At 38.0% G+C, this 25,222-nt stretch overlaps 1 protein-coding gene across 4 annotated transcripts; it reads left to right on the top strand.

Moving 5' to 3' along the window:
• Window positions 1–788: 788 nt before the first annotated feature.
• LOC306773631 (actin nucleation-promoting factor WASL-like) lies at window positions 789–24,690 on the top strand. 4 transcript variants are annotated; one of them, XM_079263502.1, is made up of 12 exons: window positions 789–1,158; window positions 8,221–8,355; window positions 8,610–8,696; window positions 9,205–9,301; window positions 10,766–10,789; window positions 13,800–13,983; window positions 17,153–17,195; window positions 18,317–18,470; window positions 19,062–19,079; window positions 20,818–21,362; window positions 21,458–21,566; window positions 22,217–24,690. In XM_079263502.1, the coding sequence occupies exons 1-12, from the start codon at window positions 1,054–1,056 to the stop codon at window positions 22,279–22,281; spliced, it is 1,566 nt and encodes a 521-aa protein (XP_079119628.1). In that variant the 5' UTR covers window positions 789–1,053; the 3' UTR covers window positions 22,282–24,690. The 4 variants fall into 4 exon arrangements, with proteins under 4 accessions (XP_079119628.1, XP_079119630.1, XP_079119629.1 ...); XM_079263504.1 differs by lacking the exon at window positions 10,766–10,789; XM_079263503.1 differs by lacking the exon at window positions 19,062–19,079.
• The last annotated feature ends 532 nt before the right edge of the window (window positions 24,691–25,222 follow it).

Here is a 25,222-nt window from a genome sequence, read left to right as displayed (position 1 = left end):
TTTTCTCATACATTTAGTTGAGGATTATAAAAGGGGGGGGGGACGACATGATGAAATGTATAGTTTGAAGCATATGTTGGCTTTGGCACTCCAACCCCCGAGGCTGGTTCAGTAAATGGAGCACTAATAATCTTCCTTCGCTTTTATTTACAGGCTATTTATAGTTTATAGTAATGAAAGAAAAGATGCTTGCATCTCACAAAAACATGAAAAGGGTGTTTATTTTCCATGCTGGATGTATTAAGAAAGAATGAGGACTAGTTAAAGCTTGCAAAGTGAACTGAGTCTCAACCTCTGACTTCTAGTATTTAAAGGGTATTTACTAATTGAATGGAGATTGTAACATCTGTGGTTTTTAGTAGATGATTTAATATTTTCATGTAAAGTGTGGGTTTAACTTTGTGTTAATACCTAATTCAGTGACACTTCTTCAGTGGAGAATAGTTAAATTATTTGGCAATACCTTATTTCTTACATCCTCCCATTCTGCACTCGCACACATTCCTGTCATGAAAGCCACAAGATCAAACCACATGAACAGGGGGATTATTTGGATGTCGCATTTTATTTGACAGAACAGTCATTGAGATTTTAACAAGATATACGAAGATTTAAAAGAAACATTGTATTAGACACGTTCCGTTGTTTGTTATGTCACTTTTGCTCCTACATGGTTATGTGGGACACAGAAGGGGAAGTAATTACCCCTATTCCCAAATAATGGACTCGTCCCAACCCTGCCATGTTGGATGGAACTGGCTCAGGGCTTTCTTACGGTCGGACTTCCCAGGAAAGTTTTTACTGTGTTCCGTCTTCACCCAGGTGCTCCAGTTTTGACCTTATTTTGAGAAGCTGCGGGACGCTGCGCTACATTCCCAACTCGCATACATTTTTTGGGGCACATCAGTGTTGCGGAGCCCCGGGATAAAGCCACCCCGGTGCGGAGGGTCGGAGGCAGGCCACAGATGACCGAGGAGGGATTGTTTATGTCTCTTTTAGGGTCTCGTTTAACCAAATAGAGTCGCTCCAGTCTATATAAATTGGTCACTAATAATGAGTGGAAATCCGCCGCAACGGCGGCAAGCAAATGTCGGGTCCATACTTCTGACACAGCAGGAAAATGAGTGCCTTTTTAACCAACTTGGCAAGAAATGCATCGTAAGTTTTCCTCTTATTAAATGTTTGTATGATAGCTTGCTAATAAAAGGGGGCTAATGGAGCTGCTTGCTGTCCCCAGGATAGATACATGTCTAGCTTTGTAGTTTATGCCCTACAATTTTATGTTGTGATTTTTTTTTTTTTTTTAAATGTAATGTACGTGTTAACAGGGAATTATTTGATATTTATCGGAGCCTGGCTTGTTTTGACAGCCGACGTGACTGTAGGGGGGGGGGGGGGGGGGTGAGCAACGCGTCCCAAGTGGAAAACGTCAAGTTTCTTCCAGACCTTAAAGTTAGCAGCATGTTACTCCTGATAAATAAATTTAAAAAAAAAAAAAAAACCTGCTGTCACCAGCCGAACAGCACCTTTTAGTCGACTGAAGTTAAGAGTCGAGGTGTTGAAGCTGTTAAATCCATCAGCAGGGCAAAGAAGTGATTTTTTTTTTTTTTTTTTTTTTTTTGCTGGCATTACATAACGTGACGGAACCTTGGTTGTTTTCGGGAAGTGTGTCCACCAAGAAAAATGTGCCGACCAGACTTGGCTGAGAGCACAGCTGACTGGCTGAAAGTCCTCCCAAATGCAAGACATGCCAGTCAGTAAAATCTGATGGTGAAGCTGTGGGAGTAGCCTGTTTCAGTGTGACTGCAGTTAAGATCAGGTTTGCATTGTCACGACTCTTAAGTTGTGAGATAGTGTGAGGTAATTTCAGACATTTAGCAGTCAGCAGAGCCATTTTTATATCCTCTGCGCATTCAGCCTCATAAAGCCCCAGACCCAGTAATAAAGGCGTGTTAAGTAAGCCATTTGCAGCCTCTCTATAGTATAGATAGCTCATGATCTGACATGCTTTCTCCCCTTTTATTTCATTATTCCCACATGCTGGCATTTAGGTGTGAGTCACCTTACTGATTTTGTAGTTTGATTAAATGATTTACTAAATGATATTTCATTTGCATTTGACTTGAATATGAAAGAGGTGAACAAGGATGAGACTAAAGAGGATAAAGTGTCACTGGATCATAGAGCCTTAAAATTTCATTAGAAATTAATAGCGGCAAAGAAATCTGGAGCGTTAGATTCGTACATGTTTGCTTATCAGCAAGTCTTAGGTTTGTCCTCTAGCTTTACTGCACACAATATTTAGTTCATCTTTGAGACTACCACACCCACATTATCGAGCACTTGTGGAAAATAAGCTGTTCATGGGCTTTCAGTAACAATAATACTGCATTTTCATTTCGTGGCTTTATGATATCGAATGACTGTGACCTTTTGTCTCACTGAATGTTTGCTATAGTCCATAAATTTTGCATGCATTTTGGTTGCCATCCCTTTAAGGCAGAAATGCACTTGTAAGTCTTAAATTTTAAGCTTCTAGTGTTTTCAGCAGTGTAGGGTGGTGTTCAGTTTATTTCCTCAACAAGGCGTGTGTGCTGCAAGCTTAGCACAAGGTCTGACAATGAGAAGCATGATGGGAGATTCAGCGTTGCTGTCGGGCTTTGCAAAATGCGTACAATCTGGATCATTGCTGGGAGCAGTTTTGCTAGGACACCTTTGCAAATGTCACCTGGTGATATCAGCTGGAAAGAATGACTCGCTCGCTCACCTGTTATTGACTTCCTTTACAGATAAGACTTGTTTTGAAGTCAGTGTTCTGGACAGATTGCAGCCAGTTCCAGTTTCCTTGTGCCAGGTTCATACTGGTGGGCTGTTTGAGAGGCGTGGCATGAACATACAGGTGGAACGAAAACATAGAATTCTGAATTGCTGTTTCATGATGAGTTTCACCCAGCCCGTTCTCAGGTTACTTCCCCACAGCAATCACTGTTTCCTGTAATTGTCTGCACCAAAAGTGGTTTGTGTGAGCGACAGAGAAAAGTTTCTTCCTCTTTATGCCAGCAGACGACCTGCTGGCTTACTGTCTGTGCTCGAGGTTCCTGTGCGTGTCCACGTTTGCTTTGGGAAGGCCACATTTCCTGTCTCATGACACACATGATCAAGCCTCTGTTAGGTCACATGGTGGGATGTCCCGCCTCCTCCTTTATGTGAACGCAGGTTTCTAAGGTGTGTCCCACAGCTGTGTAACCTGTTAAAAATCCTGTGACGATGTTCCTCTGGCATTCTGGCTGTAGTATCATACAGCATGTGACATCTGCGACATTCCTCGCAGTCCCACACTTTTTGTGCTTTTGTCCATGTCTTCTCATGCACAGTGAGACCGAATGTGTGAGACAGTGTGAGAGATGGACACTCTGCATCTCGCTGACAAATCTAATTGGGATACCCTGCAGTAAACTACCCTGATGTGGTATTGTACTGGATGATTACAGGTTATGTAACATATTTGACATGCAGAAAATGTAAGAATCCTGGGCTTCATTTTGTTTAGCTACATTGTTCTTTTTTTTTTTTTTTTTTTTTCCAAGGTGGACAGCTCTTTAGCAGATGTGTTGTAATAATAAAAGGCCTCAATATGTTCCAGCTAGTTCTTTGAAAGTAGCAGAGCTTTCTTGCCAATCTATCTGCTTTTTGTGGGAATTGATTTTGGCAGCAGTTGGTTTACATGCATTGCATTTCTTAAAGAGTTTCAGAGGAAGTGCTCCTCTAATAAGTTTATCCATGCGCTTTTTTAATTTTAATTTCACGTGAGACATGCTTTACAGTTATTTAAACATGAGATATGTAGTCTGTCACAAGGCATGAAGCCTTGTTCAAGAGAAATGTGCACATCAGCGCATGCATAATTCATAAATGGGTAAATGATAAGTATTTGGCTTTCTCAGTCTGTCATGAAATCATGATCTCCTTTACTTGCAAGACACCCACAGGTACATTCACACACAATGGTCTTACTGATTGGTTTTCCTCATTAGTATTCCTGGAGCCGTTTTCTCCATCAGCAACACTGTCTTACTTGGCAAAAGGTGGAATGGGTCCAGTTCACACTGTGTGTCCCTGTGTGTGTTTGTGTGCACAGACTGCGTGATCAGCACTCCCGTCCTCCAGGAAGTCCCGTAGTCAGCCTCCTCTGGTGATTTGTACCAGAGAAAAGGGACACTTACCTCCCAATTTTTTTTTCTCTCACATTTTTTCTCTCTGTAGTTTCACCTCTTATGTTACCTGTTCCCCTTCTTTTTGACAGTCATATATTTTATGCGACTCATCGCATCCTTTCTTCTGTCAAGTGTGCTTTTTCACTTCTTCTTCCTGTACGTCCTACCTGCTTTAACTATATGTATTTTCCTCTGTTTGTTCTTTCATTCTCAGCTTTTTCGCAACCTTTCACTCATTTCTTGTTTAGATTATATTAGTATTGGGATTCTTTCTTCACCATTAAGAGCATAGTCTGCATTTTTGATGCTGTGTGGTTTCTAATAAGGGCTCAGCTTTAAAAACATTCCCTATAGAGGATGGCAAAGACAGAAACCACTTCTTTCGTTTTAGAAATGTTTTCTTTACAGTGTGGCTAATTTATCTGACTTTTATGTACTAAAACATACTATGAAGATCATTTTTAAAAAATTTTTGTTCCATAATTTTACATGCTATTAGCCTAAATGAATGATTTCTGACACGATATCCTTTTGGTAAGATGCTAAATTTTACTGTGTAGACTGAGTGCGAGCGCTGCGGTCACATCATCAGGTCATCACAGTTGTAGAAACACAGTTCATGAGCGAATGTTTGTATTGAGCTTCGATGATGTCATTGACAGAGCTGTGCTTCTTGCAGCCTTTGGCCCTGTCAGGGGCAATCAGAGCTTCATGGTCAGATGAAGCTGTAGGGCCACGGAGCCTTGACTGCATCATGCTACAGCAAACATGCACCACTAAACAGAATTCATATCATTGTTTCAATGATATTTCTAATCTAAATCAATATAGCAGTAATGCTGCCAAAAACACAGTGTTTCCAGAAATGATCAAAATAATTTGCCTGTGCACAACAGAAGTACAAATAGGGGTTTTTAGGTGGATCTAAAATAATGCTCCGGTACTTGTTTCATTATATTCCTCCTTCCTGTTCTGCTTTCTCACTTTATTTTAATGTTTCATTCATGTTAAACTACAAATAGCAGTGCATGGTCTGTGTTATATATTGTGTGGAAGTATGTTGTAATTCCTGGAATTGGGTTGGGGGTGAAACAACCCAAATGTGCCACGCTGTACTTCCCACCAGGATCCTCCTGCTTTGTGGCTAAGATCCGGGACCCCCTCATAAGAACAACCCCCTCCAGAGACATGTAAAAGCCTACAGGAGTCTAATCTAGCTTTATGATCTTGTCTCTGTGCTACAGGTGTGTTCATAGTGTGCATGTGTGTAACCAGCAGACTTTGTGCTCTGTGCTTTAAACCCTGCAGCTTAATGAGCAAAAACACAACCACATGAATGCGGTTCAGCGGTGTAATTAAAGGTGATTTGGACAGATTAAGGTCCACGTTATGCTTCTGTGTCTGTTGAACTTCAGGATGCTTCTTAAGTGCTTAAACATCATTAAGCAACATGGCAGATGATGAGGAAGAGGTGTGCTGGGATGTCTGTTTTGCTAACTGAATGTAAAGCAGGTGCTGACTGTATGTGTCGGCAAAGGCTTAATGTTGCTGCAATCCTCAGAGATTTAAGACTCTGAGAGGTAGACACATTTTTTCCTTGAAATTTGAGCTCAAAATGAATCTGGACTGGTCATCTGCAGAGCTGTTCTCACACTGTCACTCAGCTGGTGGTTTGCAATGCACATGAATATACAAATAACTCATTTGATTTTGTGTTAGGGAAAGTGTTTGCAAATGCAGACAGTCTTAAACACTTTGCTTCAGTCAGTGAGTAAATATCAGGATATGTTTATTTATTTATTATTATTTTATTTGTATCTTGCCTTGTATAATGAAAAGAAACACATTTTCAGGGTATTCTGCTGAATTTCTTTGAGGTTTAGCTTTGGAAAAGTTAATGTCCCAATCATTCTTGCTCTGAAATGCATCAATGCCACAGTTATCTGTTTATCTGTTTTGTTTCTTACGTCTGCAGCGTCCACTATGGCAATGAAACACACAATAACAGAAGCTCTTGTCCTTGGGGATCAAAATCTATTTTTCCTGATGCTGAAACGCAACGTCTTCTTTGTCCTTAAGTCAATAAGGAAAAGCTGTTCTCCTTGCCATAAAGTTGGGAGTGGCCTCTGGGTCAGCACATAAACTCTGCTTCACACTACACAATATGTTTCTGCTGTGTTTGGGAGGTTAGAAGTTGCATATTAGAAGCCTTCTTGCCAGATTTTACCCCCTGACTCATTTGATTGATCTCTGTTGAGCAGCTCCAGCTGTCATGCAGACACCCCCCCTCCGTCAGGTTATGATTGCAGCTCAAGGTTTATTCATTCAGTTTTTATTATCACGTTGTTGAAGGAAAGTAATTTCCTCTTTTTTTTTCTTTTTTTTTTTTTTATTGCCTACATCAGTCAGTGATGTTCTCACCAACATCAAACAAGAGAAGTTTGAACATGTCCTGTTATAGTTTTTGTATGTTTGTTGTTTTTTTTTTATAATCATTTTAACTTGCATGTTTATTGCTGTAGCTTGGGTTCTTTTGTCTTTATGCCTCACAAAACACAGCACATAGGGATTGATGCAACAATCATCCAGATAAGATCTTGGTCATTTGAGATCTCCAACATATGGATGTAACATAAAAATATGTCAGTCTTGTTAAGGACAGTAAGTAGGGGTGGGAAAATCAAACCAAAAAATTGAAAATTTTTTTACTTCACAGTTTCAAAATGGATTTTTTTTGTTAAATCTATTTTTTTTAAATAAATAAAAAATAATCCATTAAAATTTTGGGGGGCATTTTTGTTATTCTTATTGATCTTTTAACTTGTCCTTTTGGGCATCATAGCAGCAGAATCATGGTCTGGCTACTGTGTTGTTTTTTTTCTTATTGAAAAAAAAAAAAAAAAAAAAGACTAGCAAAAAAAAAGTTTTATTCTTTTTTTGTTGTTTTTTTAATCTACAAAAATTAGCAATATCGAAGAATTGTGAGAATCGCCATTTAAATGGAGTCGGCACACAAAAAGCCACATTCAATCGAATTGGGACAAAAGCATATTGTCACAGCCATAACAGTGAGGCTGGCTGATAAACCTTTCTCAAAATTAGACAACTTTTTGTATCAGTTTTTGTAAACAGTGTCAGACATTCTCAGTTGATCCATCACAGCACAAAGCAGTCCTCTAGTTGACAGTAATGTACTTCTAAACTGATTGCTAACCAGGAAAACCCAAAAGGAGAAGAACAACAACAAAAAAAAGCGTTTTGTACTCAGTAAAAATTTGAAGAACAGATCTGAGGTGCAAACCTGATTGTTGTTTGGTGAACCCCAAAACAAAGTGGTTTAAATGACTTGCAAAAGTGTCACTCCAGGAACTACAAAAAAAAAAAAAAAAAGCAAGTTGATGGGATTTTATGCACCAGTGGTGGGTGTGCACACGTCAACCAGAAAAGCATTGTTTTGAGTTAAATGGAAAACTGAACAGGATGTAAATTAGAGCAGAGATACCTGATAAAGTTGTGTTTGCATGACTTTGCATGTTTCCTGCAGATGTCTGTCACATTCACCTGTCGCTTGCAGCTATCTATTTAAAAAAAAAGACAAAAAAACAAGATGGCATCAAAACCAGCATTTTGACACCCCAAATACTTGAGAACCATCCAATGAATGGAGAATTCACACACTGCTTTGAATTCTATTATATTTACTATTTACTTAGAGTTTGCAGCTCAGATCTTGAGATATGCAAACACTGGTTATCTGGATTTAAACAGTCAACAGACCACAAATATATCAGTAAAACTGGTGAAATGATCATCTTTAATATTTAGCAAGTGAACATCAACCTGATATGACACACATTTCCTAATGTGGTATCTTTTGATGGCGCGGAGCTTTAAAATTCATCCAAAGACATGTGCATGGCTGCAAAAAAAAAATAAATAAATAAACGCTGTTTATTTAGCACACGTGTGCCTCTCTCACTCATCCCGTCTGCTTCTCTCCCTCCAGACGATGTCTTCAGCAGTGGTCCAGGTGTTCACAGCAGACAGAAACGGCATCTGGAACAAGAAATGCTGTGGGGTGGCCTGCCTGATCAAAGACAACCCCCAGCGATCCTACTTCATCAGGGTCTTCGACCTCAGGGTATGAGCGGAGATGGCGGCGGATTCTAAGTGGTTTCTGTCTGTGATAAATAGCGTATGATGGGGTAATTGGATTTGCTAGAATGATTGTCAGAAGCGCTTTTGCACCACTTAATATCCATGAAGAGCTTCTCCTGTATTTTTGATTTAATTTTTTAACCACACAACTGAACTTCTTTTAGTTATTAGAGATGTGTTGATATTAAGAGGCGGTGTGCTGCATTAAGTGTAATTAATTTTCTGTTCTTTTCACAGGATGGCAAGATGATGTTTGAACAGGAGCTGTATAACAACTTCAGCAGCAACCTCTCCAGATCCTACTTTATCACGTTTGCTGGAGATGTGAGTTCATGTATTATTGTCCTCAAATAGGCATTTATTAAATAAGTTTTAATCCACTTAACAGGCAGTTGGTTGCCTTTTTAAGGCAATGCAGCCATGGATTTAATACCATAGACACTTTGTTGAGAAAGCTTATAAAGATTGAAGCCTTAAAGATCAGACAGTGTGAAAGCTTTTTGCAGTGCTGATTCCCTTCATGCAGTTCTAGCTGTGTGTCATATCTACATCTTTAATGGGACACAGATCCTTTTATCAGTGAAGCAGATGTCTAGTTGGTGGGTATAGACACTCATATAACAGTAGACTGTGCAGTATGCAGCTTTTATAAGCCTTAAATAGCTTGATTGGTGTGACCCTTTCACACTCCTACCAATGCATAAATATGTACTCATTAAATGTTGAATTTTCTACGTGCGTGTGTGAATAAACTTGGTGGATGGATGCATATTGTTAAAAAGTAAATTTATTTGTGTCACATTTCTGTTGTGGTTTGTCTATGTGTTTACAGATGTGCCAAGTGGGTCTGAACTTTTCCAGTGAGGAAGAGACCAAGCGTTTCCATAGCACCGTGACGGACCTGCTTGGGAAAAGAAATAGGAAAACTGGTAACATACTGCAGTTGCTGGTTTTTACCTGCAAACCTCTTAACCCCTCTTACTTTCTGAAGGAAAAAAAAATGGCAAGAGTGGATACTTTTTTTTTTTATCTTGTGTTCAGAGCAACCTCTGCTTGTTTCAGCAAATCAAGATCATTATGTTGCGTCTGAAAAAGTGCAGTAAATTGTTCCGGCTTGAAATTTTGTGCTGTGGAAACACAAGATAAAATTTATTTCTAAACTTGTCTTTTTTTCTTTTACACAGAACTGGGGAAAAATGAATAACCTAATAAGAAATAATAGGGTTTTTTTTTTCCCCCAGATCTGTTTGCTGTGCCATCTTTGCTCTTATTCTGATCTTTCAGTCTCTAACATTTTAAAGCTGATATTAATGCAACACCACACCATTTTCAATCTATCTGCAAACCACTATAAGTTTAATTAAAAAAGCAAATTATATTTCCTCTGTTGTACTAGGATAGATCACCTAAAGACATGTTGTCACCATTCAGACAAAATCCTTTTAAAATTAGTACATTGTTCTTCAGTAATGCATCAAAACACTCCACTCAGGCTCCACTCAACTGACTTTAGGTGCAAAAAAAACAAGCTTACCTACTTATTGATTTGCACATTATTCTTAATGCTGCCTTATATGTCATTAGTCAGGGTTATTTGTGCAAAGCGAATGTTTTGTACCTCTTTGCCTTATGCTTTTAACTTTTATGTGAACTAAAAGAATAGATGAAACCTGGTCACATGTTGGCTTTTCCACGGCTTTCCTCCTGCAGTAATGGCACACTTTGGACTTTGGGGGGCTGTAAAGAGTCGTGCATTTTGTAGAGCTTGTTCTCCACATATTGTCTTACCCCAGCCTGAAGAGAATTACATTAAAGACACATAGTTTATCTTGGACCGATGCTTTCTTAAACCTGTTATCACATCTTAATCCTCCACTTTTCTCATCATTTGTCTTCCTTTATGGATTATATCTTGACCTTTCCAATGGATTGTTCTTAATCATCTTTCAATTCTGCAGTGTTCTTTAACCTTCGACTGATGGAAAACATAACCACGAGTGATTGTGTGTTTGTGTCTAGCTCTGCTGAGTAACCCTCTTTAATTAACTGCCTCTACACTTCTGCCAACTCCTGCTTTTGGTCATTAATGTGTTAGTGTTGACATTTTTCATGCTGTTATTTAATACAGAAAGGTCTTTGTGTGACCATCTTGTTGGTTTGGATGTTAGTACAAGCTCTGACTTGTGATTTACATCTCCTAAAAACACTAACAGAACACCTTGCTTGGCCATTTTTCCAATCTGTTCAGCACACATCCAATCCCGCCGACTCCAGCGCTTTAAAACCAAATAAATTCTCCTCTTTTTACATCTGCAATCTAACGGTCAATTATTTCTACATTAACACAATGTGCTCAGCACAGGATTGTAATGATATAATTTGTGTTTTCACAGAGAAGAGACGCGACCCTCCAAATGGTATGTTTTCCACTGTTTCCTTCAGAAATTTTCAGAAGAGAGGCGGGAAAGCAGAGCCTGAAAATTCAGTTCAGGGTTTTGGGTTTTTTTTTCTCCTTACACTGTGGAGACATCAAAGCATACATAATATCTCATATTTAGTAACTGACTAACAAGAAAGCAGATAAACAAATGGTATTTCAACCCACAACTGTCAACAACCTTGTTTATTTAGTGAGAATTAATGTGATAACTCAAAGCAAGTGTTGGTAGACTGCATGCTGAAGCAGTTTTTAGTGTGGACGCTCATCTTGCAGTACAACGGATGCTCATAGGAGACAAAATAGTGTTGAAACAGCTCCAGGATCAGTTTGCAAATCAGATCAGATAAAAAATGACCTGTATTTGGGTCAAACTTAATGTATATATGTTTACACTTATTAATGAATGCTGAGTTAAGACTCCTGGTCACAGTCGCAGTGGACTAACACACAAAGAAGAAATCTGACAGTGCCTCCTGGTGGAGTCTCGTCATTAGTGGTCAAATTGTGCCACTCATTGTGGCCTGTTTACTCTTAACAGATGGAACAGATTTGTAGATATCTGTTGATTATTGGGCATGTTGTTGAACACATCACTTATTTGCTCCAGCAGCTTGGGCATTTTTAGTAAGCTGATTGTATTGAACTGCATGCAGCCATGCAAAGGTGATGCTACTAATGCGTTTGTGCAGTTTGTTGTGGCTCCCACTGAGGATGTGAGCTTAGTCTAACATGTTGCTGGAGGTCATATATGGTGTTACATGGGAATCTTAAACCGACTGTGGTACTCAGACTTGGACACTGTTACATTTGTTTAAGAACTGGGTTGAAATAAAAAGATAATATTGGATGTTTCATGCATGGTTTCAACTTCTAGTTGCCACCATCTAAATATGAAAATGGTTTCCTTTCCAAACTAAATCTTCCTCTGTGAGTCCTCTCAGGAATATCTCCTCTCCATCCCCATTTGTCCTGCTCTCATTTCCTGTTACTGCATCATGGCCTGATCTTGAACTTGCTTTCATTCTTTCCTGTTCTTTTCTCCTTCTGCCATTTTTCAGCTCTCTTATGCTCATCAGCAGCCTCATCTGCCCTTTCATCTTTGCTGTCTATTTAAGCTGTCTTAATTTCCCCCTCCTCCATCTATTACTCAGCCTTTCTCTCTTTCTTTCACCCCATCAATTCATCATGTTTTGAAACCTCCAAGATTAATATGGGATTATGCCATGGATGGGTTTTAGCAGTTATGTAAAGGCCAGCGTCGAATCCAGAATGATTTCCTGGGATTAGATGCAGTTGTGTGTTCTGCAGGGAAAGGGAGGAGGTAGTTGTGGCAGCGGGTGGAAAAATGATCACTGCAAGCCAACTCGAGCGTCTTAGTCAGATGGGAATAGAAGAGGACAAATAAAGTTTGGTTGCTTTATGGCTGAATATTGGCTTGTTTCTCTTGCAATGGCGTTGCTGGATGCCTGCCATCCCTGCATGGACGATGTGCTTTTTTGCTCCATCAGGAGTTTGAGGGTTGTCTTTTAGTGATTTATGACTCAAAAACATCCTTTCTCATATAATGGTTTGAAAATCTATGGAGTTCTTTGCTTTTAAATCTCTCCATCATCCTCAGAAGATCTGAAGAGTCTCAGCAACAAGACAAGTGGATTACTTGATTCATTGTGCTTTTGGATGTTCTGTCTACTTCAAATCTTCCACAACTCTGCATCTTTTTTCTTAACCCGAAAATTAAAATCAACCAGGACCTTCACCTGTTCTCACCGTATTTCTTATACCAAGTTGTCGACTGCGATGATGTTCTGCACCACCTTCCTTTCTACTCCTTCTGAGGAGCTTAATTGTGAGGGTAGAGGAGGGGCAGCAGCGTCAGTGGGAGGTGGAGGTCTGAGCCCAGGCTGCCTTACTTCCTTACACTGCCTGGTCCTCCCTCAGGACGACCTGTACCTGTCTCATCCCGACCCGGCTGCTCGACTCTCCATTTGCACGGAAGAGCGAGCTTGCAACATGGTTGGTAAAATGCTTCTAGATGTCAGCATGACAACCTGTGGAGCAGGTGCTGGTGGTTGTATTTGGGATAAGGTGAGAAGGCGACGCAGTCGGTCGGCATCACCTTTGCCCAGCCAAACTCTCAAAAGCCCCTGTAGAGAGAGTGTAAGAGGTATGTGCTTCTAGGTAAAACCAGACAGAATAAGCTTCAGTTTGACATTAAACACTTGTTAATCTGCATCTATTCGTCTTAAAAGCTTGTGATAATCACTTTCAAAGTTGTAAGCAATAAAGGAAATCCGGTGGATATTTTGGTGTAAATGCAGTTGTTCTGCTACATTCTGCATGAGAGATCCTGTTACTTTTGGCACATCAGCAAAATAATCCAGTTCAATTCAGTGTCAAAAGTTTAGAAAGAAACGTTTCTTTGCTTAAATGTTTTATGAATAAACCATTTTTCTCTGGCATTAAACCTGAATGTATCAGCTGGTTATCCCTGGAGATCTTTTGGCGTTTTGTGCCATCATGTCTCATTTGTAGACTGAGAAAAAGCACAGGATGGATGATGTTTCATCTCCGAAAGTAAACTCCCTGGAGAATAAATGTGAAGAAAATAACTGGCATTTGACAAAGACTTTAGTTTACCATAAGTACAGGTTGTGCTTGTTTGTATAATCTCAGGCTTTCTCTAGTAATAAATAATTATCAGTAATACCGTCATATTTAATGTCTTGTGTACTAAATTCAAAGCTGTTTATTTTTCCTCAGCAATAAATTGAAATAACACATTTAATCTTGTCTATAGTCATTAAATAAGGCATTTTGCTGTAAAAAGGACAGTACTGGCATTGAAAAATATCATCCTTATTTGCCATTTAGAGCCAGGATCATCCAGTTTCTGACTGTATCTTAAATCTTTTTTTGTTTTGTTTTAAAAAGCTGGTCTGCCATAATCTGAAGTGTAATTTTAAGCATCATTTGCATCTTTTTACCAGGACCTTCGTTGCCCATGGCTACTGTTGACATCAAAAACCCCGAGATCAGCAATGTTCCACGTTATCACAACTCTCAGATGAACAACATTATGCACTCTTCCTTCCCAAAGAGGGAGAAAAAGGGAACCAAAGGAAAGAAGAAGAGGTTGACCAAGGCCGACATCGGCACACCCAGCAACTTCCAGTGAGTCACGCAGAAAGTTTGACTAGTTTCAGGTGATGAAGTCACTATATTGTGTTTGTGGAAATAACCAATTTAAAGAGTTAACTTTTTACATATTTAGTTTAGTTTATTTAGGATCCCCATTAGCTGTAGGAAGCTACAGCTTTTCTTTCTGGGGTTCGGCACAATTATAATATCAAAAACAAAAACTTGTAAAATAGGGCTGTGATGATATGCTTTTGTCCCGATTCGATTTAAATTGCGATTCTCAAAATTTTTCAATGTTGATGATTTTTGTAGATTAAAAACAATTTTTTTATAAAACTTCTTTCTGCGAGTAATTTTTCTTGATTTCAGTTGGGAAAAAAACAACACAGTAGTCAGATCATCATTCTGCTGCTGTAATGCCCAAGAAGAAAAGTAAAAAGATCAATAAAACCAATGAAAATGACAAAAAATTTTATAGAGGATTAATTTTATTTATTTGAAAAAAAAAAAAAAAAAGATTTTTAAACCAAAAAAAAAATGTTATTTTAAAATTCTGAAGAAAAAAATCCCGATTTCCGATTTTTCAATTCGATTTTCCCACCCCTATTGTAAAAGTTACACAGCACATCAGCACTTCTGTTCAGTCATGGAATACAAGCTATTTACATACTCAAATCCATCTCTTTACATCCATTTTTACATACTAAATGCATGCATGTCATGTCCATTCATGTTATATCGAGTACTTTAACCATAATACATAGTATTCTATCATATAAACAGTTTACTGTAATACACACCCTATTCATGCACAAAATATACTTACCCATAATTTAAATCAACCTATATATTTGATGATATATAATACAAAAATTTTCTACTACACCTCAACTCCATTACACATACATTTGTATTTATTATACTTTTATCACCAAACCCTTATAATTATGATTTATATAGATATCTGTATTTTTGACAAATAGTCTTAATAATATTTTAAAGGTTTTTACATCAGTGGTTAATGTAATGTTCTTCGGTAATGAATTCCATGTTTTCATGCCTCTATACATAACAGTTCTTTTTATGGCATCTGATTTTGCTTTAGGCAAGCTAAAATTTCCATCTTTTGCATGTCTTGTGGTATATTTGTGATTTCCAGCTCTAAAAGTAAGGTTATTTAAGAAAATAACAGGTAGTTTTAATTCAGATGCATTTCTAATTACAACTGTCAATGAGTATAAGAGTCTGTCTTTGACCAACAACCAGTTAAGTTTCTTATGATGATCTTGTGATGATATTTGTCCTGAAATCACACTTCAGTACCGTTCGGGCAGCTCTATTTTGTACATGTTGTAGTCTTACACATCTCTTGTGGCAAACACTTTACCTTCTCTGAAAAGGCTGCATTTTATACTCTCTCTAATGTAGTTGGCATCTGTTGAAAGAAAACGCTTTTATTTGTGTGTAGTTGTTTTAACCGAATGTCAGTTTTTGTGAGGTTTTTGGACGATTAATTCACACAAAATCTCTTCAGTTGTAGTGGGAATGTTTTATGTGCTGCACAGAGCCTGATTCACAGCTCAAATTACTTTTCAATTGTATTTAAGTCTGGGCCTCTTACCAAGCAGTTTCTCCTCAGACATTCCTATGTGGGTTTGTTTTGGGATCATGATTCTGGTTTGGAAAAAAAATTGATTTCTTTACAAATTCCCTCACATTCGCTTTTTGATACATTCATAGCTGAATTAATGACTGCAAGCTGCTCAGTCCCTGAGGCTGAGAAACAAGCCCAACCAGAACCATCCCAGCACCAGCATGTTGTATCTGTTCTTTAGTCTTTGTTCTTTATGTTTGATTCCATAAAGCCTGATCCTATCCTGTGCAGTGAGTGTAAGTTTCTGGGTTTACTAGTACATGTCGATGTGTTTAAGCTCTTTCTGACTGTAGGAAGGTGTATTTTAACAGCAGCTGCAGTTGCCAGTAAATCTAGTGGGGTTTTTATGTATGTGATGGTTGGATCTTTGGCTGTTTTTTTTTTTTTTTGTTTTTTGTTTTTTTTGTTTTTTGTTTTTTTTTTTTGTTCTAAACACTTTTTGTAGATGCTTGTCCTTACAGTGCCACAATTCAATTTTCACGATGCTTTTCCTTACTCACACAGCTGTTCATAAACCTTTATTTTTGCTGAAGGTAAACAGCAGAGACACAAGCAGCTCTGGGATAAATTGTGCACTTTTTGTTCTCGTATTGGCTCTAATCATTTGCCTCTAAGCTGAAACACAGGATTTTACTGTGGAGGAAATTTGCCACTTTATCTTTATTATTTTTCATATTCATCCTTCATATTGTCATTTATTCACTGAACTGAATAAATGACATGTAAATGTAATGATTGGATATAAATGATGAATATGGATAATAAGAATAAGGGTATACATTTCTTCCACATGACTGTTCGGGACATGAAGGTGGGATAAATGTAGGAACATGTTTACTTGTTCTAGCAGACTTCATCTTTCATTCATTAATATGTAAACAACCACAACGTGATTTGACTGAGTATGCCAGTCCAGTTTCTGTCTGGAGATGTAAAAGGTGTACTTCTTCTCCCACTAGACTGTGTGAATCTTTTCAGACATAGAAGAAAAATAACTCACTGATCTGTCAAAGCACTGACATGCTGTTATGTAGACTTTGGTCACTTTGTCATAAACTGTCCTCCTGTTTTCATTCAGACATGACTAAAACAGTGATAAAGAGCCTCCAGTGCAGCAATGGGAACTGCAAGAAGGTTTGGAAATTAATCTGTTGAAGGACTCTGTATGTTGAATTTCACTGAAAATCTGATCAGATGCCAGATAATTATGAGTTCGTGCCCATCCTTTAACGTAGCTACTTGCAGGTCTGACCAGTTGTAGTTAGATTACCGCTGCAATGTGTTACTTAAAAGCATCATGGTGCTCATTCGGACATAAAGCTGAGATGATCACTTACCATCAGATTAATTAAAAGCTGCATTTCTAAAAGGGGTTTAGTGTGAGATAAATAATGCAGACGCGCTGGTGACAGGTCTCCTAGTGTTCTCACTAACTGTTATACATATGTGGTCCATCTGGTTTGGAAACATATTTTCTCCTGGGGTTTACAATAAACACTTCTACACACTCTAATACCTCCCATGTTCTCTCTCTTGCTTTTTTCACAGGCATGTTGGGCATGTAGGATGGAATCCAAACACGGGCTTTGATGTAAGCAGCATTCACATAACATCATTTTCCTGTCTCCAAGTATTTGACATCCAGACCTTCTTAAAACTCTGCTTGCCTGTTTCACATTCAGCCATCCAATTTTCAGACAGATATTTAAAAATGTCATATCGGCTTCTGATTATTAAGCCGAGCTGCGTGGCCAAGTCATGGTGAGCGTTACACAAGGAGATTTTTGAAGGGATGAGAATCAACCTGCATTTGCATAATCCATGGCCTCATTCCCAAAAAGCAGAATGAGTACCGGTAATACTGCTGGATTTTGGATGATGGCTTTGGGATCATGCAGGTCACAGAGTTTATTCAGTCTGCAAATTAAGTTAAAAAAATGTTACCTTTGTCTGCTTTCAAGGTTTTGGACTGATTTCAATTGGTGACATGTTTTACAGATAAAGGATAAAGGATAAATTTTAGTCCTTTTAGACCTTGTGAATACGCAAAAGGTTAAATGAGGACTTTTCTTCAGTTAAAGCAATAAATTTTGAGCTTGCGTCTATCTTTAAAGAGCTACCACCATGTTTCTTGTATCTCCTCACAATGTTTTAATCGTGTTAGATGGATTCAGTCAGATATCCAGGTGGGAGAAGCTGTTTATAGAAGCTTCATCAGATTAGCTAACTGTGCACAACAAAAACAAATGAAAACTTATTTATAGATCATAAAAATGCAGGTAATCCGACCCTATGAGTACAACAGATGACACTGAGTACAAAACACTTTTTCAAGGAAAAATGTGTGTATATACTAATGTTTAACCACTGACCACCAGATGGCAACAAAGCATCTGATTTCCTGCTGTCATGTTAAACTCTTCAAGAGATTTGGCTTGAAATGTGTCAGCGCAGCAGAAAGTCACTTCTCACATTCATCTCCTGGCTGAATGAGTTGATTTGAACATGTTTCCAAGAAATAATGTTAGATTGTTAAATCCTGTCGTTTCATATTGGTCTTTAATCCCAACAGAATCCAACTCAAAGAGCTCTCAAATGCAGATTAAAACCAACAGAGAGAAGTGTTCATCCCAAGTTACTCACGACTATACAGATTATAAAAGCTGCAGGTTTTGTTTTTTTTTTTTATTTTTCATTTTTGTCTGTCCTCAGTTGAATAACTTGGACCCTGACCTGAAGAACCTGTTTGATATGTGTGGTATCTCTGAGGCTGAGCTAAAGGATAAGGAGACATCGAAGGTGATATATGACTTTATTGAGAAGAGCGGAGGTGTGGAAGCCGTCAGAGACGAGCTACGAAGACAACGTAAGACAGAAAATCAAAATGTGTTCACCGTTTAACGTTTCATGATAACGAAAGAAATGTTGAATTTACCTTAATATTTAAAATTGGCTTCATGTACTGCCTTGACTTTAAAGGTGGAGTATGTAAGATTTTTAATATTTTCAAAATGAATTAACTAATAAAATAACTACAATCATAATTAGATAGTTTTTTGAACATGTAGGTTCCAGTCTGTTCACATTTGATGTGTTATTAAATTACAAGTTTAATTAATGACAAATGACAAAAAGCAAAAAAAAATTTTTACTGGTAGGCAAACATTTAAGAAGGGTCTTTGTCATTAATTAAACTTGTAATTTAATAACACATCAAATATGGACAGACTGGAACCTACATGTTTAAAAAAAAAAAAAAACTATCTAATTATGATTGTAGTTATTTTCTAGTTAATTCTTTTGAAAATATTGAACATCTTACATACTCAACCTTTAAAATCAGAGATGTTTTGTTAAATGTGATCTATGCATGTTTTTGCAGGACTCATTAAAATATGTTGAATGGATTGATTGTCACTTATAGACAATCTAACTAGTGTGATGGTTTTATCCTCAGGTCCGCCCAGGTGGAGCGGTAGGTTCCCATGCATGAACTGCAGCGACAGCTGTTTATGCATGCAGTCATGCTACGAATTCAGGCCTTGCGAAATCTTTGCAGTTACCTCTACAGTTTTGCACTCAAACCTGACTTTGATGTTCTGTCATCTGACTCCGGCCAGAGCAGGGGGTAGGCAAGTTTAGTCCTGGACAGCTGCAGTCCTGCAGGTTACTTTGATAAATCCCAGATTTAAATCACTCCGTACGTTTACATGGGAGTTTTAATTCTTGTTTAATTCCAAATAAAAGTTAATTCTGCTTTAAACTGATGAAAAACGACCATGTAAACACTTAATTCCTCATGCTAATTTCTATTCGGAGTTCAACTTAATTCTGATGTAAGTGGCTGGTTAATTCGCATTTTAATTCCGATCTATTTAATTCCTCTGTCATGAAAACCTTAATTCAATTCAATTCAACTTTATTTATATAGCATCAAATCATGGCAATGCCATCTCAAGACACTTTACAGACAGAGAGGAAAACATAATGAAAGCCAATTCATAATAGCCTATATAAGGAAACCAACAGATTGAGTTAAGTCCAACGCAATCTCCCATCCTGAGCAAGCACACTGGCGACAGTGGGAAGGAAAAACTCCCTTTTAACAGGAAGGAAACCTCCGGCAGAACCCGGCTTAATTCTGCTCTTAAGTTAATTCCGGTCGTTCTGCACATGCTCGTTACCTTGTCCTGTCCCGATGACGCACGTTGTTTTACCACCCGTGTTTGGTGGTCTATCTTTCTTTTTCTTCTCAGTTGCTGCAAAAAGTGAAGTAGTATGCTCGTGTTGAGCTGGTACTTCAAATTTATGAAAAAAATAGCGGTGAAACTGGTACTTATTGTGTAGTTCTTACAAGTTACGACTGAAAAGACGAGAAGCAGGGAGCAAAATTTGTTTATTTCTGGTATATGTCATACGTCACATGCACCCTTAGTCCTATCAGAGCCATTCCCAACCCGCCGCTCTAAAGAGGAATTAATCGAGGACGCGTTCCATGTAAACTTCCATTCGGAATTATTATCTTCATATAAACTCATAAGAGAATTAAATTAATTCTGAATTATTAATTCCGAATTAAAAAAGACCATGTAACCGGACCCAATGAGTCATAAAGTGTGTTGGTACAGAAAAACATCAAAAACCTGCAGGACTGCAGCTCTTGGACTGAATTTACCCCTGAGCTGAAGACATACCAGATTGTTTGGTACTGTTGGACAGAATTGTGTTGCAGTGATTCCTCTTTAAAGATTATTTTGTGTTTTTGCTGTGTATCTCTTTCCCGACCATTTATGAGAGGCTTAGCACATACATTTGCACTTCTGTCACCAGCATTTGGTTCACTAAACAGTCAAAATGTTGGGCATGTTTTGTTTTTTAATAAGTTCTTCCTGGTTTCAGACTTGGAATGGGGTTTCAGGTGCTGTTAATGTGTGTTTTCCCGATTGTAGTTGCATTGATTGGACTTGAGGTTTTCCTAACATGATTAACAGTAGTTACAGGGGAGAAGGCTGCCCCCTGTTGCTCAGTGTTATAATTGCATGGCTTGGCACAAGCGAGGTTTGGAGAACTGACGAGCACTGACAAGTCGTTGCAGTTTGGATAAAGTCAGACTCAAACTATTAAATAAGTGGATCTTTAAGGTGTGTGTCATCATCCAACTATTACATCTCTAAAGTTGTTTATATCTGGGTTTTTTTTCCCCACTCCTCCAGCTCCTCCACCACCCCCATCCAGAGGCGGTCCTCCTCCTCCACCTCCACACCATAGCTCAGCTCCTCCTCCTCCTCCCCCTGCCCGAGGAGGGCGGGGTGTCCCACCCCCTCCCCCCTCCAGAGCTCCTGTCACTGCGCCCCCACCTCCCCCTCCATCCCGACCGGGCCTGTCTGTTCCACCACCTCCTCCACCCAGCCGGGGCTCTCTCCCGCCTCCCCCTCCTCCAGCCCATGCCTCCATCCCTGCAGCCCCACCCCCTCCTCCTCCTCCCCCTTCCTCCTCAACACCATCCAGTACTGGCGCGCCTCCTCCTCCCCCTCCTCCACCACCACCCCCTGGCCCTCCACCCCCTGCTCCTCCACCCCCCACAGAGGCTAATGGAGGGGACAGCAGCCTGCCAGCAGCCGGTAACAAGTCAGCACTGCTCAGTCAGATCAGAGAAGGAACGCAGCTGAAGAAGGTCGACCAGAAAGAGAAGCCGGTGTCCGGCGCCGGCAGAGATGCCCTTCTGGACCAAATCCGACGAGGAGTCCAACTTAAAACTGTAAGTATTGATCTGTCACAACATATTTCCCAATCAGCTGTAGTTTGTGTTTTTATTGTCTTGCTTTAACCACGTCGCTCCGTTGTCTTTAACAGAGGGAGGATGATGCTGAACCAGCACCTGCCACCCCGGCCCCATCAGCAGGCATCGTTGGGGCCCTGATGGAAGTTATGCAGAAAAGGAGCAAGGCTATTCACTCTTCAGGTACACACAGATTCACGATTTCCTATACCCTCAAGCACATGTAAAATATTAAATCCTAACAGCACCCCCTGTTTATTTCATCTGTTTCACGTTGGACATGGTAAGAAATAATCAGGGCATCAGCTACCACCAGATATACTTTTATTTGCATGTTGAATGTATTAAGCAGACGTCTTTTTTAATGGCAGCAGTGGACTGCAACTTACTCAAAAGGCACCTGTGAAAGCTGAAAGTATGCTTTTCATGTCTCTGTTAATGATTTGTGTCATCAGGAGACAAAGAAAACAACATTTATACAGTCTGCTACTCAAACTTGTCAGAATAAGAAAAAATAAATTAATGTTTTTATGATAAGTGTGCGTTAGAATTTCTTCACTCAAGAATCAGATCCTATGTTTACTCATAAAACTTTTGACAGCTATTGTTTTCCAGTCGCATGAAAGACACACCTTACTGACGTGTGTCTTGTGATTATTGACATATAACATGAAATGTGCCTCTTTTTCATCTTAGTAGTTCAAGATAGTTTCTCTTCTTCTTAAAGCTGGTTGTTAACGATTTTTTACCAACGATAAACTTAAGCTAGTCCTTGCTGGTCAATTAAACTGTTATTTAAATGTTTTAATTCTGGATTTTCTTCTTTACAATAGATGAGGATGACGACGATGATGATGATGATGGAGACTTTGAGGATGATGATGAATGGGAAGACTAGCATTTTTTTTTATGTCCCTGACTCCTGGATGATCGTGACACTACAAATTGTTCTTGTGTTTCTTAAAAGAAATAGTTGATTTCAGAATTATAAATGTAAATGTTTTGTCAGTTTGCTGTACATTTTTGTTGCCTTGATGCTTTTTTTTTTTTTTTGTAATTTTTCTGTGCAATACCTCATTTAATCTGTACATGTTTGTCATTCGCATATTAGGTTATTCTTTCTTTGCCTGTCAATTACATCTTTGTGTTATATCATTTCTCATTCTTGTCCCCAACTCTGTCGATCATCCCTGTCAGTCGTTCAGGCATCTGTTTTCATATCTGCTGCCTCTCATTGCTCTGTCTTATGTTTCAATCTCCCAAATTAATGTGCAATTTTAAGTGTCTCTTGAACATTAGAGCTGAATGTCATTTTTTTCTTTTGTTGTTGTTAATTTTTGTTTCTTTAGTCAGTGATTGACAAGAGGGCAAACATAGCGACAAGTTGGCACAAACTTTGAGTTCTTCTATTGTTGTTTGTTGGGAGGAGAAAAAAATGAAACTATTTTCATACCCTACTGCTATATAGATTATTTTTTACCAATTCAGATAATCCTAGTTTGGCACTCATATTTTCTTAAAGCAAAGATAAAAGTGGAATATTGAGCTTAATTTGCCGTGGACTGTGAATTTTCTCCAGTTTGAGTCTTGATATATTTTTGCACAGATTAAAAGAGGAGACTCGCTACACGAAGACAAGACAGTTTCTGTGTCATGATGGAACATATATGCTTTAAGTAATGAAACCGATTTCATACTGACAATAAGATATGACACTATATATAGTGATGCAGGTTGCCCACAGTTATGGCTGGGTATTTGGTTTGTTTTTGGTCACTGTTACACTACAGCTTTTATTGAATTTGTGCTTATTTTCTGTTTCTTCTCTTTTTCTTTCTCTTTTTTTTTTTTTTTTTTTACACTAGCAAGCAGAGTATGAATAAATGTCTGTTTGTTGTAATCAGGTCACTCATCATGTAAAGTTTGAGGAATAAAGACATTTTAGTTTTACACTCCTGATGCTTACAATGGGTTCATGCTAAACTACAATACAGAATAAGCAAAGCTGTAGATAATAAATAATAAAACACTATAGGTAGATATATGGGATTCATGGCATTCCTCTAACATATTAATAGTTTTAAATAAAAATTAGTAAATCGTGTGGTCTAACAATAGAAATAAACTTTGTTCTAAATGCACACATTGTGGCTAATTGTTTCCAACAGAGACCAAATTCTTTTAGATTTCTTTATCAAACTTTAATATGAGGATACATCTGTTTATTTCCAAGTTGGAAAGTTTTAAAAGTGGGTTTGTATTGTAAAATAAACTCCTAAAAGTGTGTTAATACAATATTTATTCATTTATATTATTTACATATTTAGTTTATAATCTGACGACTTTATTAGCACTCTTATAGGGTCTGAAAAAAGGGTTGCAAGCGGTACAAATTCACATCATCCACCAGACTCTAATTAATTGCAGATCAAAAGTAACTAATTTCAATTAAGGCTCAACCTTAGTAGTTTATAATGTGGACAAGCAAATAGTTTTGAAAGCGTAATTTCTCTCTAAAGCAGCACCATGTTACTTTTGCTAAACAACTGCTAATGTTAAAATGATGAAAAATAGTGATTTATATAGTAAATATGAATTAAAATTTGCTGACATAAGCGGGCATGGTACAAAACACTTCAGTTTTAGACTCCAATAACTCTTTTTAAGTCATGTTTCGGATAAAGCAAGACAACAGAGAGATGGACTTTACTTTCCCCTTATGCTAACTATATGGCATCTGGACCAAGGTGAAGGTGGGCATTTCTAAATTAAATTCAATTAGACGGGTTAAGAGAGATTTTTTTTTTTATTATAATTAGTTTTGTGGTGTCACACAATGTTTATGCAAAAGGAGAAATAGAGCTTTTAAACTCACAAACGCTTTTATGGTTTCCCCTGGCTGCCATTTTGCTCTATAGGCTCGAGCTAAAGCTGGCTTTAGCTTAAACTAATATTCTAAGAAAATTCACCTTATTTTCATGGTTATCTTAAAGTTAAGATAGTGAATTGTGGTTAGTCTTAAGAATGATTTGTTTTATACACTTTTGAGGGGGGAAAAAAAGCGTTTGACAAAAACGTTACTTTTGTGCACCTGTTCCTGAAAACTTCGCATCTAGCATTGGGGAATGTAATGATAACCAACAGTGTGCAAGCCCTGCTAATACAGTTTTGATTTACATAAGATCTTGTCAAATATCAAATAAAAGATCTACAGAAATAATTATGTTTTAAAGCTTTTTTTTTTTCAATAGTTTTCATTTGTTTGCCCATCAGCAAAAAAAGACTATTCTTTTAATTTGGGTACAAAGTGCCACTTGTTTGAAGTTTTAAAAAAGAGAGAGAGAAAAGAAAGACTTGATAAAAAAATTTTTTTAAAAAACATTTATTTTTCAGACAAAGACAAAATGTAGACTTCTTGTTGCTTATTTTAGTTTATGCAGGTAACTTAATTGTTACAGACTCCAAGTCTTATCAAAGACTGGATAAATACGATGTAAACTCAAATAAAGTTGATCTTCTCATAAAATTGGTATTTTGGCATCTTTTATATCTAAATTTAAAGGGTATTGCTTTAAAATATTGGATTGTAAAGCAACAGTTTTATTCTTTGTTTTTAGGGATAGCAAGCACAATTTTCAGACCATCTCCAGTGGACAGAGCTGAACAGAGAATTGTTACGCTTCTTTTCGACCATGTAATCCTGTAAGCAATAGATGGGATTAAAAGTACAGCTCTTGTCTCTAAATTCAAAATCACGAGTGGCAAAATGGTCTTTACTATCCTTCTTAAATAATCAACTGAAATATGTTTCTCAAAATTTGCTTCCTACTGTGTGAGAT

The sequence above is a fragment of the Telmatherina bonti genome (assembly GCF_933228915.1).
Source record: "Telmatherina bonti genome assembly, chromosome: 23".
Taxonomy (NCBI): domain Eukaryota; kingdom Metazoa; phylum Chordata; class Actinopteri; order Atheriniformes; family Telmatherinidae; genus Telmatherina; species Telmatherina bonti.
The sequence above is the reverse complement of the archived record's forward strand: the minus strand, read 5'-3'. Positions and strand labels throughout refer to the sequence as shown.

Bases quoted from the DNA above. Each gene is read 5' to 3' on its own strand.
- LOC306773631 (XM_079263502.1), top strand. From the start codon at position 1,054: ATGAGTGGAAATCCGCCGCAACGGCGGCAAGCAAATGTCGGGTCCATA. The intron at 17,196-18,316 runs GTAAGCAGCATT...GTCTGTCCTCAG, and splicing joins ATCCAAACACGGGCTTTGAT to TTGAATAACTTGGACCCTGA. The intron at 21,363-21,457 runs GTAAGTATTGAT...TGTCTTTAACAG, and splicing joins GAGGAGTCCAACTTAAAACT to AGGGAGGATGATGCTGAACC.